The sequence below is a fragment of the Microcaecilia unicolor genome, chromosome 2 (assembly GCF_901765095.1).
Source record: "Microcaecilia unicolor chromosome 2, aMicUni1.1, whole genome shotgun sequence".
NCBI lineage: Eukaryota > Metazoa > Chordata > Amphibia > Gymnophiona > Siphonopidae > Microcaecilia > Microcaecilia unicolor.
Window position 1 is genome coordinate 451,303,699 of NC_044032.1, and position 19,371 is coordinate 451,323,069.

General features: G+C 43.8%; 1 protein-coding gene across 1 annotated transcript in view; it reads left to right on the forward strand.

Annotated features, from left to right (window-relative positions):
- LOC115462551 (dynactin subunit 1-like) overlaps positions 1–19,371 on the forward strand; it is a 277,665-nt gene that overhangs the window by 213,982 nt on the left and 44,312 nt on the right. The window contains exons 22-26 of the mRNA XM_030192544.1: positions 1,506–1,667; positions 3,267–3,398; positions 4,355–4,483; positions 7,412–7,554; positions 14,189–14,346. Of these exons, the coding sequence (XP_030048404.1) occupies positions 1,506–1,667; positions 3,267–3,398; positions 4,355–4,483; positions 7,412–7,554; positions 14,189–14,346 (724 nt within the window). The remainder of the gene's footprint in view (positions 1–1,505; positions 1,668–3,266; positions 3,399–4,354; positions 4,484–7,411; positions 7,555–14,188; positions 14,347–19,371) is intronic.

Below are 19,371 nucleotides of genomic sequence, written 5' to 3' on the forward strand. Positions count from 1 at the left end.
GAGGGAGGCCACCTCCCTCCTCCACCGAAAGTAGGGGGATGCTGAAGGGCCGCAAGACCACCAGGTGTGGGGGGGGGGGGGGTTGACCCGCAGCTCATTGGACCACCAGGGACATCTGAGGAGATGATGGGGGGGCTGGAGACCCCCCAAAACTCAAGCCCTCCCTAAACCTATGTCGGGGGAGGGGGGACCGGAGGTCCACCTGACCTCCAGCCCCCGTGTTGCTGGGGGGGTGTTGGGTCGGGGTTCCTGCAGTGGGGAGGCTGCTGCTTTGGGGGGGGGGGGGGGGCTGCTAGCATGCAAATGCATGCTGGACAGGGCTCATCATTCCGTCCCAATGGTCTGCAAACCCTAACACCAGTTTCAAGCTGGCATAGGGTTTACCGCGGACAATGCGCCAGTGTTTGGCGTGCTGCAAGCTGATCATTGAGGAGAAATACACTTAGCATGTATTTGCATGCTACTTGTGCTAAGATCCCTGCTTTGCATGCATTTGCATACTAGTTGCATTCAGAGCCTGGAAGCGCGTTGTTTCATGCGCTCAGGGGCTCTGATCATGGGGTGGTAGCAAACGCAGGTACTAGTATGACGTTAACAGCCTCTAGCACCTGCGTTTGTTTCCGATCATCGGCCCAAGAGTGAGGGAACAGGTGTATCGCTATGATATGTCAGCCATTCTCACAGTTTTTGAAGAGAATCAAGACAGAAGCGTAGCCAGGTTGACGGCACAGGGACAGCGAGAGTGGACTGCCAACATTGCGGGCCCTTAATTTAAATGTGACAGATCGCATCAAAAATAGGCACTGGCAGAAGTCCATTTGGGGGAGCGGCCACTCCCCTGGCGACCTACCTAGCTATGTCTCTGGATCAAGGATTTTGATGTTAAGGGGAGTAAAGAATTGGTGAGCAGTCTTAGGGTTCCTGAGACTTCTGCACTTGCTTGGAGGAGTAAACTAAAACTGGGTAGTGTGAATTGTTATGCCTTTGCCTCCCCCCCCCCCCCCAATGATTACTGGTCCTGATCTGGACCCACCAACAATATAAATATATTTTATGTAAGTGCCCTGCCTAAGCCTGGTCTGGGCCAGTGAAATGGTGTGAGCTAAATTAAAATAAATAAAACATATATATCAGGCCTGTTGTTTCTATGTGCCAAGAGGAAGCGAGTTTGCAATTTCCAAGTCCCTTGTTATTTGTTTGTGGCTGCAGAAATGAAATCCTTAACCATCTCTTTTTCACTTTTGGTGATTTTGATATGTGGTGCCTTAGCATCCATATTTATTGTGTGCACTTTTTATAATGGCTGTATTTTAGTAGGTTTGCAAAAAAAAAAAATGAATATATCAGCTGTTATGTGGTGTTTTAGGAGATATGCTAAAAAATGTAGAGTATTCATGCCCCCCAAAATATGCATGTATTTATAGAAAGGAAAACAATTTCTGATATACCACATGCCTGTTTCAGAATACAGTGGTCATATTGTAACATATCGGCTCTCTGTCCAGGTTTCAGACACACTGTCGGATTGCCGCAAGCATCTGACCTGGGTGGTGGCGGTGCTGCAGGAGGTGGCTGCTGTAGGAGCCCAGATGGTTGCACCCTTGTCAGAAAATGAAGGGTTACAGGCAGGAAGGCTGGAAAACCTAGCATTTAAAGCTGCTGAGCAGGTGAGTCTCACAGAATGAAGAATCTTTATTCACCAGGGTGACACTGCTGTAGGACAGCATTTTGCCAGACCAGATCAGATCACTGCATTACTGACTTTATGGTCGGGGTAAAGGAAATAAAAAGAAGTCTCTAAAGAACAGAGAGTCTCAAAGGAACAAATGTGACTGTATTTGCTTTATTTGTACTGTTGTTATTGTTGAAGTTATTGTCCCTGTTCATTAAAGACTCAAAAGTAAAACCCTTTTGGATCGTAATCCCAGTTCTGGCCTGGACTGAGTTATTGTTTTGTCATCCAGCCTGCCAAGTGTAGATGGACAGTACCTGGATGAATGTACTGCAATATTAATCATTGAGGTGTGCATAGGGTTACCATATTTTGTCCCCCAAAAAGGAGGACACATACCCCACCCCCTTTCACACCCCACCCGCCCCCTTTCATGCCCTCACTCTGCCCCCTGTCACAGTTTCCCCTCCCCCCTGTCGCACACCCCGTCACCCCCCCTCCCCTTACCTTACTACTACCCCGGTGGTCCAGTGACCTGTTCGGAGCAGGAAAGAGCCCCCTCTTTCCTGCCCGGAGCGCTGCCCTGCATGCATCCTTCCTGTTGCTGATCTCGGCGCCGATTCAAAATGGCCACCAAGAGTTGAAGTCTTGCGAGGTCACTTCATCTCTCAGCAGTCATTTTGAATCGGCACCAAGATCAGGAACAGGAAGGATGCATGCAGGGCAGCGCTCCGGGCAGGAAAGAGGGGGCTGTTTCCTGCCCCAAAGGTGGAAGAGGTCACTAGAACACCAGGGCAGTAGTAAATAAGGGGAGGGGAGTCTAGCAATCTGCCCGTTTGTCCGGATTTCTGGACAAATGGGCAGGCTGGCGGGCAGGCCATCCTATGGACGGCCCCGCCCACCAGCCTGCCCGTTTGTCCAGAAATCCGGACAAATGGGCAGATTGGCAAAACCCGCCCGATTGCCAGGACTTGTCCTCAAAAAGAGGACATAAATCCGGACATATGGTAACCCTAGGTGTACAAGGACATTGTTCATTTGCCATGTGATTCATGTAACAGTCGTCATAGAAAAGTTGTCAAAGTCATTTACCCAGCTAAATAGCAATTAGTACAGATAAACTGACATGTCTAAGACTTACCCTCCTCTGGCTGACTAAACCCATGTGTGCTCTTCCACTGCATGTGTATTTGCAGCCAGGCTGTGAGGAAATGTTCCCAAAGGTGTGTTTAGGTTGGGCAGGAAAACAGTGCATGCACGTGTGAAAGTTATTTTCCCCCTCTCAGTTGCCCCCACAAAAGAGCATGTGCAAAGCACACAAGCTGCCTGCCTTTAGTATGTGTATTAATTTTTTAGAGAAAAAAATGTGGTTATGTTTATTTAAAGCACCCAAGTACTTTGCAATTCTGTGATCTATTTCAAAATGTCCCAATAGTAGCTTATCTTATGGAGTCCAAATTTGTTTCTGTTCATCGATCTTTATCTGTGCAACTGGTAACCCTCTTCTTCTTTCTGTTCATCCTTTGTCACTTCTAGCAGTGTATCATAGTTGTCAGAGGATATGCAACACATGTGCACACTTTTTCCTCTACAGATTTACGGTGCTCAAGGCATCAACCCCCATGAGTGTCTGCGGCAGTCCTGCAACATTGTTATTGCAACCATGAACAAGATGGCTACAGCCATGCAGGAGGGAGAATACGATGCTGACAAGCCCCAAATCAAGGTGGGCCATGTGTACAATAGATACTTCATATTTGAGACCTCAGGCATCACACTTGCAGCCTTCAGCTGAGTAGACTCTGCAACCAGATTAGGAGAGTAGCTCCCCTGGATGGTTCAAGTAAGGGAGAGAAAAAGCAGTATTTCATGTGTAACTAACAAACAAACATTGCTAATTCACTGGTAATATTTCCTCTCTGGCACTTGTGTTATCAGTCTGTCATTTCATCTTTATTTTGGTAGCCCAAATTGTTGCTATTTTTTAAGCTAATATGACGGATGTGTAATACAGGCATGTGAAGTACGAGGAACTATTGATTTATTAAATTGGTCTGGGTCCTTTGTAAGCCAGGAGCGTAGCCACAGCTGAGCCTGAGTGGACTTGGGCCCTTCCATTCTTGCCTCAGGTCCTTCCAGCAGCTGGGCACACCATTGCTGGAAACTCCATGGTCTGCCAGCCGAAGTCATCCAGAGCCTGAGTCAACTGAGAAGTGCAGAAGCGTGGCAATCAGCAGCTACACTTTCAGGCATATTTTCAAAGCACTTTGGGAGGCTAAGTTCCATAGGTTTCTATGGAACTTTGGGAGGCTAAGTGCTTTGAAAATATGCCTGCATGTCTCTAAGCATGTTTAGCTCTCTCGGAAGCATTTTGTGATAACTGAGCTCAGCATCAGGCACTACTAACCAACCAGTGCTCAACATGCTAGTGCTGCTGGCAACAGCAGCTCAAAGTGCCCACCCATGTTAGCCTTTGATTCCCTCCCCCCCCCCCAAAAAAAAAAAAAAAAAATCCAGTTCTGGCTAGGCTACTACTGTAAACTGAATCCCTCTCATTTTGAAGCTGTCAGAGATCCGTATTTTGATGTTGGGCACTTCACCTCACATCTCTCCTCACCACAGTACTGAGACCAGTTAAATTAAAGGAAAGTTTTTCCGATCTAACCTCAATTTTCATTGCAGATGCCGCCGCCAGTAGAACAGAGGGCTGCTGCTCTCCGAGCAGAGATCACAGATGCTGAGGGAATTGGTCTGAAACTGGAGGACAGAGAGACAGTCATTAAGGAACTAAAGAAGTCACTCAAGATCAAGGTGGGGCTGCAACAATGTAATGACTACAAAAAGAATAGGGAATTTTTTTTTCTCTGCAAGGCTACAAGAGGATGGTTTCTTGTGTCAGCTGTACTAGTTTCTGAGCTCATTATCTCATTTGCTCTGCAGTGACGGTACAGACTTTTCTTCCATAAAAGCCCTACTTCGTTCTCCCCTTTAAGTTTTGATCTTCATGCTCACTAGAGACATCTTTCTGTCCAGTAACCATATGAAATAAATTAATGATAATTGAATTCTTTCTTCATCAAAGAATCTGGTTCCAAATTAAATCCAATGAAAGATAAGGACTTAGAGGTCCATTTTTCAAAGAAGGGCTGAGTATCTAACTTAGCTGGTTTAGTTTTGGACAGCTAAGCAAAGCTGGAAATCCATCAGTCTCAATCTAGCTTTGTAAAAGTCACTCAGTTATAGATGCAGAGCTGGATAAGCGACAGCTTAGTGCCTCACGTTTCACTAGCATGGAAAACTATTAAATCTAAAATGTACTTCCTACTTTAATCAAGAGGGGGGAGGGCTCAAATGTTACAGCTTAGGGGCCACAATATGCATAAATCCAACCCTGCATAGCTGCCTAGACTTAGAGACCTAGAGCTGGAACATAGTAGAGGACGGCAAATAAAGACCAGTCCATCCAGTATGCCCAATAAGATAAACTCATAGTCTGTAATTCAACATAACATATATATCTTGATCTGTCCTTGCCATTTTCAGGGCACAGACCGTAGAAGTCTGCCTAGCACTGGACATACTTCCCAACTTTTGGAGTTTCCGTTGAAGACCACTTCAGCCCTCCAAGATCTGTCTAGCCATAATCGAGGCACAGACCATAGTAGTCTGTCTGGCGTTGGCCTTATTTCCTATTTACAGGAGTTACTTTCTAAGCACCACTAAGTTTGTTTTGTTCCATTCTCTTTCCATATAGGAATTCTTTGTGCTTATGCCACTCATTTTTGAATTCTGTTCCTGTTTTCATCTCCATCACTTCCCATGGGAGGGCATTCCAGGCATCCACCATCCTCTCCTAACATTACTCCTAACTTGACCCGCCCCCCCCCCCCCCCCCCCCCTGTAACCTCAATTCATGTTCCCTAGTTCTACAGTTTCCCCTTTTTATGGAAAAGATTTGTTTGCATATTAATACCTTTCAAATATTTAAACATCTGTATCATATCACCCCTATCAGCACTTGTCTGGCAAAGTCCTTGTCCAGTGCCACCTCACCAGTTAAAGTATGAGGCCATCAGTCCTTTCACATGTTCCTTGTTCCTCCTACCCAACTTTACATAATACATGAAGTTCCATCTCTCCTGTCTGACTTTATTTTACTTGGGGTTACCAGCTTGCTTTTATAACTTTGTAATATCTGGAGGCTCTTTTCCCTAGGTGGTAATATTCTCTGTAAGTCTTTTATATTGCAGTAGGGCTCCTTTGAGCCTTCAAGTTCAAAGTCCTTATAGGTGGTATCCTCCTCAGATGGGATTCTGTTGTGGATTTATCCTTGGAGATGTTTCTGGAACTTTCTTCTGTGCCCTCTGGCTCCTTCAGGCAGATCTCTTTACTGCTCTTCTTGATCTTCTCCTGTGAAGGCAGTGCTGGTTGTCTGGTCCACATTACAGCTTCCACCAAGAATCAGTACAGCAGCTGGATGGGCTCTGACACTGCTTCTACAGGCTTTCTATTCCCCTGTGCAGTGGCCAAACAAGTTACTAGTTCCCCCTCACATCAATGGTGCAGTGGCCAGGGAACAAGAGCCCAAAACAAGAAACGCCACCCTGGACTTGGTATTTATATTACCCCAGATTTCCCTCCAAGGGGTGACTCCTCCTACCACTTTCATTCCAGGAAGAAGGACTATTCCTTGCTCCAGGATGACTTGGGTAAGAAAAATACCAACCTTTATTATTCTGGTAGAGCCTCTCGAGGTCTGTGCACTCCTGAGCAGGGCAGAACCTTAAGGTTCTCTTCACAAGCAAAATTCTACCTGCACAAAAAGCAGGTGCAAGTGACCCCCACGTGCTTTGCACCCATTCAGAGGGAAAGTACAGAAGGTCCTTTCTCTCAACCGGTACAGTCTCAGCTGGGTAAATTCAGTATTGCTTTCGGTATTGTTTGTAAACACCAGCTCTGGTGATTAAATTAAAACATAGATATTCAGCACTACTATCCAGATACTAAGCAGCCATGAACATCCAAGCTAGAGTGGCGAGTGCTGCCACCATCTGGATAGTGGCAATATTCAAACCGCTATCCAGATAAGTTAAGAAAGTTATGACAGCAATTTTCTGTCCTAACTATATATGGGTAGTAATTCAATGGCAGTTTGAATATTTCTGCTCTCCAGATAACTTCGGGCTCCAACCTCTCTTCTCCCAGTTACCACTCTAGCACTATCCAACTAGTACCAAGGTGGTATGTTAGGGTATTCAGTGGCATTATGTGGATAGAACCACTGAATATCTATGAACTGTGGTACCTAAGCCATTTGGAGTAGCCTAATGGTTAGAGCAGTGGGCTGAAAACCAGGGGCAACCTGGTTCAAATCCCACGGTTGCTCCTTGTGACCTTGGGCAAGTCACTTAACCCTCCATTGCCTCAGGTACACTAGGGACAAGGAAAATAGCTAATGTAACTCACTTTGGGAAAAGGCATGAACTAAAAGTCTAAATAAATAAATAAATGGCTTTGAATATCAGGCCCAGTTAAGTCTGAGGATGTGTATATGCAGTTAGGTATGTGTAGCAGATTACAGTGGTCTTTATCTGCCTTCATTTTTCTATGTTTTTATAAGGGAGAGGAATGGATACTAGATGGCATGGATGAGCAGACTGGATAGGCTTTCATTTTTCTCTGTTTCTGTGTTTCTACAATCAACTCTCTCCCTCTCCCCTTCTTTAACCATTTCAATAGGGAGAAGAGCTGAGTGAGGCCCATGTGCGACTCAGTCTCCTGGAAAAGAAGCTGGATAGTGCTTCCAAAGATGCAGATGATCGGGTAGAAAAAATACAAACCAAGCTAGATGAGACACAGGTTCTGCTCAAAAAGAAGGAGAAGTAAGGAAACTTGTTTGGCGTTTCTTTTTTTTGTTGTTGTTGATTGAACCACAAGATACTACAACACAATAAAACATAGCAATCCAGTTAGCCAAGTGTGTATATATATCCCCAAAACAAACCACATCCAACTTACCCTTCCACTTCCCCTATATCAAATATGATTAGAAAAAAAATATCTGAGATGGCCAGTATTGACTCTTCACGGCAATCCCAGACTAAAATGAAAAGGTTCAATCCCCCCTCCCCCATTAACCTAGGCACTCTGATCACAAGTTCAAAAAATAAGTACAAGCTCTGGGAGAAAGCCTATCCCAAACAGGAGACCAAGTCTGTAGAAATCATCTCCACTGACGAGGAGAGCCCCTCCGTGCATCCAGACATTCCATTTACCAAAGTTGATAGAATTCATTTTTCCAAGCAGACACAAAAGGACCTGTAGCGGCTCTCCAACAAATCAGGCTGCATTTTTTCGCCATTAGCAATGCTTTATGTGAAAAGGAGTTAACTCCCCTCCTAAATCTCAAAGACACAAAAAGTCAGAACAGAAGAGAACATCAGCCCCCAATTGCAGGGGCCTGCCCAACACTGACTGAAGGTACACAAAGATATCTCTCCAAAAGGTCTGGCTCTGCAAACAAGTCCAAAACATATAAGTCAAGAAATCTGGGATATATGCACATTTTGGACACTGCACACTCACGGCCATATGTGGCATAAAAGCCTTCTGGGGCAACACATACAGTTAGTTGCAACAGAAACTTATACTAGTGTTCCTGCCAAGCATAGCGAGTTACTTTTCTCAGATGTTTCATCAACAGCCGAATACCTTCCCATGTGACTTATTCAAGTGGAGCCAGTTCACCATTCCATTGAGCCACAGTCTGAACATAATCCCAATGAGGTCTCAAAATCCACAAGCTGGTCTGGTAGAAGGATAGGCTAGCCTTAGTCTGATGGGCTAAAATAAAAGACTCTGAAGTAAAATAAGCTGAATCTTCATTCAAAGCAGCTGAATCTAGTGCATGTAGATAGTGACTGACCTTTTGATAAGCCAACTATTCTTCCACTCTTGGTAAGCCATCATCTTATAATACTTCAAAGGGCCTACCCTGGCTCCTATTACTCTTTGGAAGAGATTTTGATGTATTAGAATGTAGTCCAGTCTGGACATGGTTCCATGTACTCGTGAAACGTGTGTATAGTCTTGTTCCCAAGGGTGAAGACGCCAGGGATCTAACAAGTCTAGGTCTTTTGGTGAATTGGTATAAAACCCCTTCTCCAGGACTCCGAGCGTGCATCTTTCCTGGAATATCTGATGGATCTAGAGCCCTATCTAAAACCAAATTTGTATCTCCAACCACCAGTAGGTTTTTCTGACTATAGGGAAGCAATTTCTGTAATATGGTAGGATAAAACTGTGGTTCATAGCGGGTTGGAACGTATAAAACTAGTAGAGAATGGCAAGTGCCATGGATCCATAATTGCAGCAGTAAGTAACATCCCTCCTCACCCTTAAAAATTAATTTGACCTGGTAATTAAGCTGGTTACCACCCCTCCCCTCCTTCTACCCGAGGTGGCATAGAACATCTCTCCTACCCATTTCTGCTGGAGCTTCCTATGTTCTTCATCAGTCAGTCTAGTCTCCTGCAGGCATGCTATGTCTACTTTATGGCATCGTGCTATAATTTATAGGGGAAGAAATCCCTCCCACGTTCTGCTTATCACATATTTATAAAACAGCAAAGTAATCCTTTTTTTAAACTAACGTAACTAGATATATGCCTTAACTTAAGTGAAAGAGAGTTCCATAAACTAACTGCCTGGTAAACAAATAAGCAAGTAAACAATTTCTTCAAAGTAGTCCTCCGAGGGCTAGGAAAAGAAAATGAGAATAAACTTTGAGTATTATTAATATTGTCCTGATATCAAATAACATACAAGAGAAGTGATATACTGAGGAATTGAACCACATATGGTCTTAAATGATAGACATCTTAATTTAAACAACACCCTAGCTCAGTGATTTTCAACCTTTTTCATCTCACAGCACACTGACAAGGTGCAAAAATTGTCAAGGCACACCATCAGTTTTTTAAAGGATATATACGCTATTTAACAGTCGAGTATTAAGATTGTGTTTAAAGTTTAATAATTACATTTGTAATCATCGTGTTATCTTTCTAGTTGAATGTTTTTATTGAAGACAAGTTGGCAAAGGACAACAAAACACTTCAAAGATAATGAAATTAACTACAAATAACTTGCATTCAAAAACATGGAAGGCACCATTCAAAAATATTCTGATTCTCGTGTCATTTGAGCCATAGCAAAATAAAAAACACTACTAAGCATATTGTGAAAAAACAAAACCTTAAAAAAATCCTAACATACATATACAAATATGCCATACAAGAGTAGTATAATTTCTATGATTCAAATAGCAAGAACCCTACTTTGAATAGGCAGAACTACAAATATTACACTGGTTCCAAAAAACAATACACCTCCTCCTACTGGTAAAACAGAACAAGTGGAACAGATACAGATCTCCACACAGAAGCTACATGACCACTGAATACCATATCTCAGTCACATGCAAAACACATACAGACCCTCACCAAATACAGATTAGGATCACAAATTAGAAACAGAGATATACAGACAAAAACTGAACTGAAGTCAAACTACCATGTACCACAACATGGGAGAAATAAAAGCAGAAATGCATTTCCTCTTTTACAGAACATGAATACAAAGACATCCATAATGCACTTTTCCTAAACTAACATAGTTAATAAATTCAAAATAAAATACTTTTTCTATCTTTGTTGTCTGGACATTTTCTTTCACATCATGTTGATCTTAATTCTTCTTTTCTACTTTCCTGTCTGTCTTCTGCCTCCGTCTGACGCTGTTTCCACCTGGACTTGCTCAGGATCTGGAACTGGAGAGATGGTCACTGCTGCTTCCGCTTGTTGGGCCACCTATACCTGACTATAGGTCACCATGGTGGAAATGCTGACTCCGCTATCAAATGTAATGTTCATTGGACCCATGTCGGTCCCACACAGCATTTTAACTGGCATGTTCTCCATTATCCCTTCATCCCTGTATTCAGGCTTGGTACCCCAATCCAGGAATACTCGAGCAATGGGTACAGTCTCTCTGGATCCATTGGCTAACACTAGATCTGCAGTGCACCCTGGAAGAATAGCATCTTCAGGCATTAGCTGTGGTCGTAATAAAGTCATGCTAGAGCCAGTGTCCACAAGCCTAGCCACTAGGGTCTAATTCACAGTTACTGGGGTACTATAGTGCTTTCTTGCTTGATGAAGGACCAGTAACTTTTGGTGCTGCAGCTACTGCATATGCCTCCTTCGTGGGACTGGAGCTACCCACAAAAGCCGCCAGCTTTGGTGTAGGAACTGAAATGCTCCTCAGTGCAGGCTTGGGATTATCTGGGCAATCTGCTTTGAAATGTCCTATACGCCCACACTGGTAACAAGGACGTTTGTGCCTAAAGTCTTTAGGTGTTTGGGGAACACTGGGGGATTTGCTGACTGTCTCTGAAGTTGCAGGAATATTTGTTTTAGGGCCCTGGCTGCCCTTAGATCCTGGCTGCTGCTGATACGGACGGCTTCTTTTTGCCAACCAGAGACGATTAGCCACGAAAATATCAGCCAACTCAACCACCTTCTCTGGAGTACAGGACTGGTGACCTTGGACATGCTCCCTCACCTCTGAATGACACCGCTGAAGAAACTGCTCCAGGACCATCAGGATTTTGCAGTCCTCCACTGGTGCTAGTATTTTAGCTGGATTACAAACTTGCTGCGAGTATCATCTGCTCCCCTTTTGCAAATTCCGGAACTTTAGTTTGTAGGTCTCGGGGGTAATGGCTTAACGGTTCAACAAAGCTTTGCACTTCACCTCAAACTGGGAGCACATCTCCAAGACAGTCCTTGGAATGACTCAAGTGCTCTACCAGTGAGCTTCCCTCAAAGATAGCGCACCCAGTCTTTCTTGGGAATCTAATTGAGGCGGCAAATTTTTTCAAAGTAGTTAGATACTCATCAATGTCACCTCTGGTATCATCAAACTGAGCTAGCAAGTTGAACCCAATCTGGGCTGTGGATCCTACCTCTGGCCTTGGCGCAAAGGTTGGGCTGGAGCTATAAATACGAGCCATTTCCATCTCCAACTTTATTTTCTGCAGCTGGAATTCCCACTCGTGCTCTTATTATTATTATTATTATTATTATTATTTATTGCATTTGTATCCCACATTCCCCCACCTATTTGCAGGCTCAATGTGGCTTACATAGATTTGGTAACATTGTCATAACAGGATATCAGATACAGTTAGTAATGTGTAGCGATTAATGTGTCGCAGCTGGTCTAACCACTGTCGCTCTTCCCATTCCTCTCGCCACAGCTGGACTAGCAGCTGTCACTCTACCATGTAGATCTGCCAGATCTCACTGGGTGTGGCATCCGGCCCTGCCAACTCACGGGCCTCTGCCCACAAGGAGTCTTTCTCCCCTCAGGAGAACTTTGCACTGGCAGGTCCTGCTGCTCCTTCTTGCTGAGGTAATCTGGTCGCTGTTGTGTTAGGTCAGGCATATCCAGTGTCTGACAGCCGTTGTCAGTGCCATCAGCATGCTGCTAATCCTAACACTACCAAAAAAAGCTGAATGGGGAAGGGACCCTTTTACTTCTGCACTCATTCACTATGCTCTGTGTCTGAAAGTTACAGATAAAAAACACCAACTCTGAAACACTTACACTACACACTGAGCCTGACAATCCCACTGCTGCCACCAAAAAAAGAGAAACGGTCTGTCATGACATGGCTAGCATCCACCTGGGGTTAACCCTGCAACCACCTGAATTGGTCTGTCCCCAGCACTGCTTAGGCCCACCTGCGCCTGTGCTCTATACTAGCACCCTCCTCCAACCAACTGGGTCCCGTTTGCCTCTGGGCAAGTCTCCCACTCTCAAGCTATTCCCCAGTGATTTCTAGGACACTGGGGCCACACTCCCAGGGATTCCACAGTTCCTAGAAAGTACTCAGACCCAAACTACAAACCACAGGATTTTTAGTCCAAGACATCAGAACTAACAAACTAATGAGTTTATTATCACAGATAAAGAACAGTAGATAATATAAAACAGGTAGAGAAACAAACAATAACAGGTAACTGAATAAGGATTAATATTAAAACTATCTAAACGCTATCTGGGTAGCACCTGGGGAGTTTCCGGAAAATAACTGCTCACAGTTCTTGAACAAGGCCTCAGGGCAGAGATGTTTACCCTCTGCACTCCCTGTCTGAGACCGTGGAAAATCCAGTGCCTCCTGGCTGGATTTAAATTCCAGGGCCAATCAGAGCCCAGAGCACCAACTTTGAATGTATGTGGCCAATGGCACTGCAGGTTGCCTTTCCACAGGGCTAAACTGAAAAGAAAACAGCTTTCTCTGCAACTGCTTTAAAACAAAGAACAAACACCACCTGCTGGCCAAACAAGAGAAATACACTGCATGAAAATATAATTCACAAGCTTGAAAAACCCCTGTTTTGCCACAGTTAGGTTTCCCAATTTGCGACCCTTTACAATCTTCATTAACATATCAAGCTGCCTCTAGTTGGAATTCTCTACCTTCCTCTCTCATGCAAATGGGACATTATGTCTTGTTCAGGAGGTTATTAAAGACTTTTCTTTTCCGGAAGCACTTCTTTTGATCTATAAACGTTGTACTTTATTTTTGATTTTTTTTAAATTAATTATTGTATATAGGTGTTTGGAGAAGTACCTGACGGGATCTCAAAAGATAAAAAGCAGGGAGTAGGGTTCTCTCAATGGAGGAAGATGAACAGTGGAGTACCTCAGGGACGTGTACTGGGACTAATTTTCTTATTTTTTTTTTTTTACATACTTATAAATGATCTGGAAATTGTACTGCGTACTACCGGTAGCGCTATAGAAATGATTTGTAGTAGTAGTACTAATGATTGACGTGATCAGACTTGTAAATGACAGAAAATTACACAATAAACAAGCAGCTAATATTCACCAAAGTGCATCAGTGGGAGCGCCAAGGCACGCATAACCAACAAAACAGTATGATAGCAATATTTTATTGGAAAAAACCATCAAGAATCTGACACGGTCACATTTTGACACATCAGCTGCATCAGGGGTATGAACAAATCCCACAAAAAGATATACAGTAACTTATCACATAAAGTCACATCAAAAATACATATATTTATGTAGGCAATATATAGCCAGCACCTAGACATCCATTCCTGCATAAATTTTAGAGAAAGCTCTACACTGGCAGATCCTTTTCTAAAATACTACCAAAATTTGACATGACCTGACTGGAGATCTCTATTCCAATTTAAACCTTCTTTCTAAAATCTGTCTTCTAGTCTGACTTTTCCAAGTTTGTCTCTGCGGTTATTCCAAAAGTAAGCTATCCCCTCATAGCTTTGCAATTCTCTATTTTCCCCTCCCTGCACGCTCCCAACTTCTTTTGTGCAGGATAGTTGCAAGATAGGTATGCATAGATGTGTGGATCTGGTGCTCTCTTGAACTCTGATAGACCTTGTCTTCCACCTGCAGGGAATTTGAAGAAACAATGGATGCTCTTCAGGCTGATATTGACCAGTTGGAGTCTGAGAAGACTGAGCTGAGGCAGCGCCTAAACAACCAATCTAAACGAACCATGGAGGGCACATCTGGGTCTGGAGTTGCTTCTGTTGTCGCTGGCGTTGCTGGAGGTAAACATCTACGTTGCTTCATAGGACTTACTTTTTAAACTCTGAAACGAGTGATGTCTGCCCACACGACACACTCTACCCTTTCAATGTGAAAGAAAACTACAGAAATATTCCAAATAGTGATTAAGAATAAGAAACCAATAACTCTTGATTGCACAGTTTTTCATGCCTATTGTCATTGCAAACCAAAGTTTGTTCTGTTTCTAAAAATAGCAAGGCCTAAAGGCGTTACATATAGATAACCTGTGTCCAATCACAATAGCTGAGCTGATTCAAATACTGTAAGATAAAGAATCATGCTGTTTCTGTTGAATGAAGTGAATTTGAAGGAAAGGTAATAAGCATGTCAAACACAGAGCTGCTGAAGAACGCATGTTCAAAGTTGTTCAAAGATACAGATTGGAGGAAAGCAATAAGAAAATTTCAGTGTGTTTGATATTATCTCATGGAACACTTTCAGGCCCACCATTCTAAAGTGTAAACAATTTAGCACCCCTAAGACCTCCACTGCATTCAAATCTATCCTTGTGGATATCCTGAAAACCTGACTGGCTGGGGTGCCTCCAGGACCAGATTTTGGAAACACTGCCTCAATCATACCATCCTTTCAAACTCAGTAGCAATGTGTAAAGGAAACTGCCAAAGAAGATCTCTGGGAAGCTTATGATTACTTTACTACTACTACTACTACTTAACATTTCTAGAGCGCTACTAGGGTTACGCAGCGCTGTACAATTTAACAAAGAGAGACAGTCCCTGCTCAAAGAGCTTACAATCTAATAGACAAGTGAACGGTCGGTCCGATAGGGGCAGTCAAATTGGGGCAGTCTGGATTCACTGAACGGTAAGGGTTAGGTGCCGAACGCAGCATTGAAGAGGTGGGCTTTAAGCAAAGACTTGAAGATGGGCAGGGAGGGGGCTTGGCGTAAGGGTTCAGGAAGGTTGTTCCAAGCATAGGGTGAGGCGAGGCAGAATGAGCGGAGCCTGGAGTTGGCGGTGGTGGAGAAGGGTACTGAGAGGAGGGATTTATCCTGTGAACGGAGGTTACGGGCGGGAACGTAAGGGGAGATGAGGGTAGAGAGGTAGTGAGGGGCAGCAGACTGAGTGCATTTGTAGGTAAGAAGGAGAAGCTTGAATTGAATGCGGTATCTGATCGGAAGCCAGTGAAGTGACCTGAGGAGAGGGGTGATATGAGTATATCGGTTCTGGCGGAATATGAGACGTGCAGCAGAGTTCTGAACAGACTGAAGGGGGGATAGATGGCTAAGTGGGAGGCCGGTGAGGAGTAAGTTGCAGTAGTCCAGGCGAGAGGTAATGAGAGCGTCTCTGGCTGAGAATGGGCAAAATGTTCAATAATTTCAAGAATACTCCACAAGCATGGAGGACAAAATATATATATATATATATATATATATATATATATATATATATATATTTTTTTTTTTATACTTATTTGACAGCTTTCTAATTTATTTGAAAGCCTCCCATATGTAGATATAAATCATGAAATGAAAACTGAATATCATTAAAACAGCTTCAAAAATCATTGTAGCTGGTGGAGAAACAGCACTAATAACTATATTTTGTGCTCATTTTTCTACACTGTTCTAGACAATATAGTAATAAATGGCCAAATTTCAGTGAGACTATCCTGTTTACTGATGGGTTCATCTTAACTGTTATAATCTGCCTTGGGAAGCCTGGTATTATCAAGATTGGAAGTAAAATTAAACTCTCCTTTCATTGGGGCACATAGAATCACATCTTCACCTCATCTCTTTTGTTTTGAGCATGTTTCAGGGACAAGTGGTTTTCATAAGTCAAAATAATAAAAATAATTATTTCATGCAGATCTCTTTCTTAGGGGTGGGGGGGAGCAAGGTGACTGTGGTACAGTAAGGGGTTGGGTGGGCCGCGGGCTGGGATGGAGATTACTTACGTTGGGGATGGGCTAGATTTCTGTCCCCATGCAACTCTTTAGTGACCTTCCTTAAGCCCTGTAGTAGAGCACTTTTCTGAAACATACAGTGGTGGAAATAAGTATTTGATCCCTTGCTGATTTTGTAAGTTTGCCCACTGACAAAGACATGAGCAGCCCATAATTGAAGGGTAGGTTATTGGTAACAGTGAGAGATAGCACATCACAAATTAAATCCGGAAAATCACATTGTGGAAAGTATATGAATTTATTTGCATTCTGCAGAGGGAAATAAGTATTTAATCCCTCTGGCAAACAAGACCTAATACTTGGTGGCAAAACCCTTGTTGGCAAGCACAGCGGTCAGACGTCTTCTGTAGTTGATGATGAGGTTTGCACACATGTCAGGAGGAATTTTGGTCCACTCCTCTTTGCAGATCATCTCTAAATCATTAAGAGTTCTGGGCTGTCGCTTGGCAACTCGCAGCTTCAGCTCCCTCCATAAGTTTTCAATGGGATTAAGGTCTGGTGACTGGCTAGGCCACTCCATGACCCTAATGTGCTTCTTCCTGAGCCACTCCTTTGTTGCCTTGGCTGTATGTTTTGGGTCATTGTCGTGCTGGAAGACCCAGCCACGACCCATTTTTAAGGCCCTGGCGGAGGGAAGGAGGTTGTCACTCAGAATTGTACGGTACATGGCCCCATCCATTCTCCCATTGATGCGGTGAAGTAGTCCTGTGCCCTTAGCAGAGAAACACCCCCAAAACATAACATTTCCACCTCCATGCTTGACAGTGGGGACGGTGTTCTTTGGGTCATAGGCAGCATTTCTCTTCCTCCAAACACGGCGAGTTGAGTTCATGCCAAAGAGCTCAATTTTTGTCTCATCTGACCACAGCACCTTCTCCCAATCACTCTCGGCATCATCCAGGTGTTCACTGGCAAACTTCAGACGGGCCGTCACATGTGCCTTCTGGAGCAGGGGGACCTTGCGGGCACTGCAGGATTGCAATCCGTTATGTCGTAATGTGTTACCAATGGTTTTCGTGGTGACAGTGGTCCCAGCTGCCTTGAGATCATTGACAAGTTCCCCCCTTGTAGTTGTAGGCTGATTTCTAACCTTCCTCATGATCAAGGATACCCCACGAGGTGAGATTTTGTGTGGAGCCCCAGATCTTTGTCGATTGACAGTCATTTTGTACTTCTTCCATTTTCTTACTATGGCACCAACAGTTGTCTCCTTCTCGCCCAGCGTCTTACTGATGGTTTTGTAGCCCATTCCAGCCTTGTGCAGGTGTATGATCTTGTCCCTGACATCCTTAGACAGCTCCTTGCTCTTGGCCATTTGTAGAGGTTAGAGTCTGACTGATTCACTGAGTCTGTGGACAGGTGTCTTTCATACAGGTGACCATTGCCGACAGCTGTCTGTCATGCAGGTAACGAGTTGATTTGGAGCATCTACCTGGTCTGTAGGGGCCAGATCTCTTACTGGTTGGTGGGGGATCAAATACTTATTTCCCTCTGCAGAATGCAAATAAATTCATATACTTTCCACAATGTGATTTTCCGGATTTAATTTGTGATGTGCTATCTCTCACTGTTACCAATAACCTACCCTTCAATTATGGGCTGCTCATGTCTTTGTCAGTGGGCAAACTTACAAAATCAGCAAGGGATCAAATACTTATTTCCACCACTGTAGATATCCTGGGTAGCAGATGTAAATACCGACATCGGTCTTTGTGAACATAGGCATGCAGTCCCCTTCTGAAACGGACAATACACCTTTATTTTTATAGGCCTGCCCAAATCATGCCCAGACCAAGCTGCCTTGACAAATGCACATTTTTCAAATTTGGACACCTCAATCCTGGCTTTGTAAAATCGGGATTTAATTCTGGTTTATGTACAACTGAAAGCCAAATAGCACTTCTAAAATAAACACCCTTATGAACTCCAGAAGGAAGCTGTCTTTGCTACAGTGCACTGAGAGTTAGCAGTAAATGTGAGAGACCGATATCATACTGCACACACCCTGGGGCATGGGAGTCTTGGGGGGGGGGGGGGGGGAGATGCTGAAGGACACACAATGCCAGTCTCATTTTTTCTATTTTTTGTTACACAACACAAACACCCAACACATTTCCCATACTGAACCAATAACATTAACACAGTTGCTGTATAGAACTGACGGTCTGATGCACAAGGGCAGCTGTATAAGACTGCTGACTCGGTAAAATTCAGCAACTCGCAAACAGCGAGCGATGCATAAGAGGTATCAAATGCAAATGAGATGCACGGATATCCATTGTACATCATTCGCTATTTGCGAGTCCGAGCTGTCAAATGCATTTGAGAGCTCCTGCTGAACACCCACACCCAACCCCAATGCTCAATAACCCCCCCCCCCCCCCACACACACACACACACACACACCAAGCATCAATGGCCTGATGGCTTAGTGACTCCCCTGCATGCTTCTGACCCCTTCCTGTACAAAGCATCAATGGCCCTAGTGGCCTAGTGCCCCCCCTCCCCCCCGCCCTTCACAACACCCTCTAATTTTATGGCTGCTCTGCAACTGTTGGAGAGGAGGGAAGCACAAGAAGGCAGCTGCAAAATCTGCTTGCAAGTGCTCCCCTACTTCTCCCTTTCCCCACCAAGCACATGTTAGAGCCACAGAAAACCCCTTTGTGCATTACTCGCTAAATAACATTTGCTTTAGACTTGCTAGAACTAGACTAAAGCAAACATTAACAGCACAGTAAGCTTTGTACAGGGGGACCTAGACATTATAGCTGGATCCATCAAGGTGAAAATCTATCCTTGCAGATAAATGGATGTTCTGGGAAATATGGTGAGGTTGAGGGTGGGCTTGGAGAGAATATGCACGCTTATATGAAATTTTCATACATGTGCATATTTTCCAGTATATAAATCCTTCTGCAAAAATAATGACACTGGTATTTTTCCTTGAAAATTTGCTAAGAAGCTTCTGCTAGTTCAAATGTAACCTTGGATCTTGCTACTAGATGGTTTCACAAAATTTTCTGCGTGATACATAGGTTATGTTACTGTTTTTGCCAAGTTTTAGAACAATGCTGATT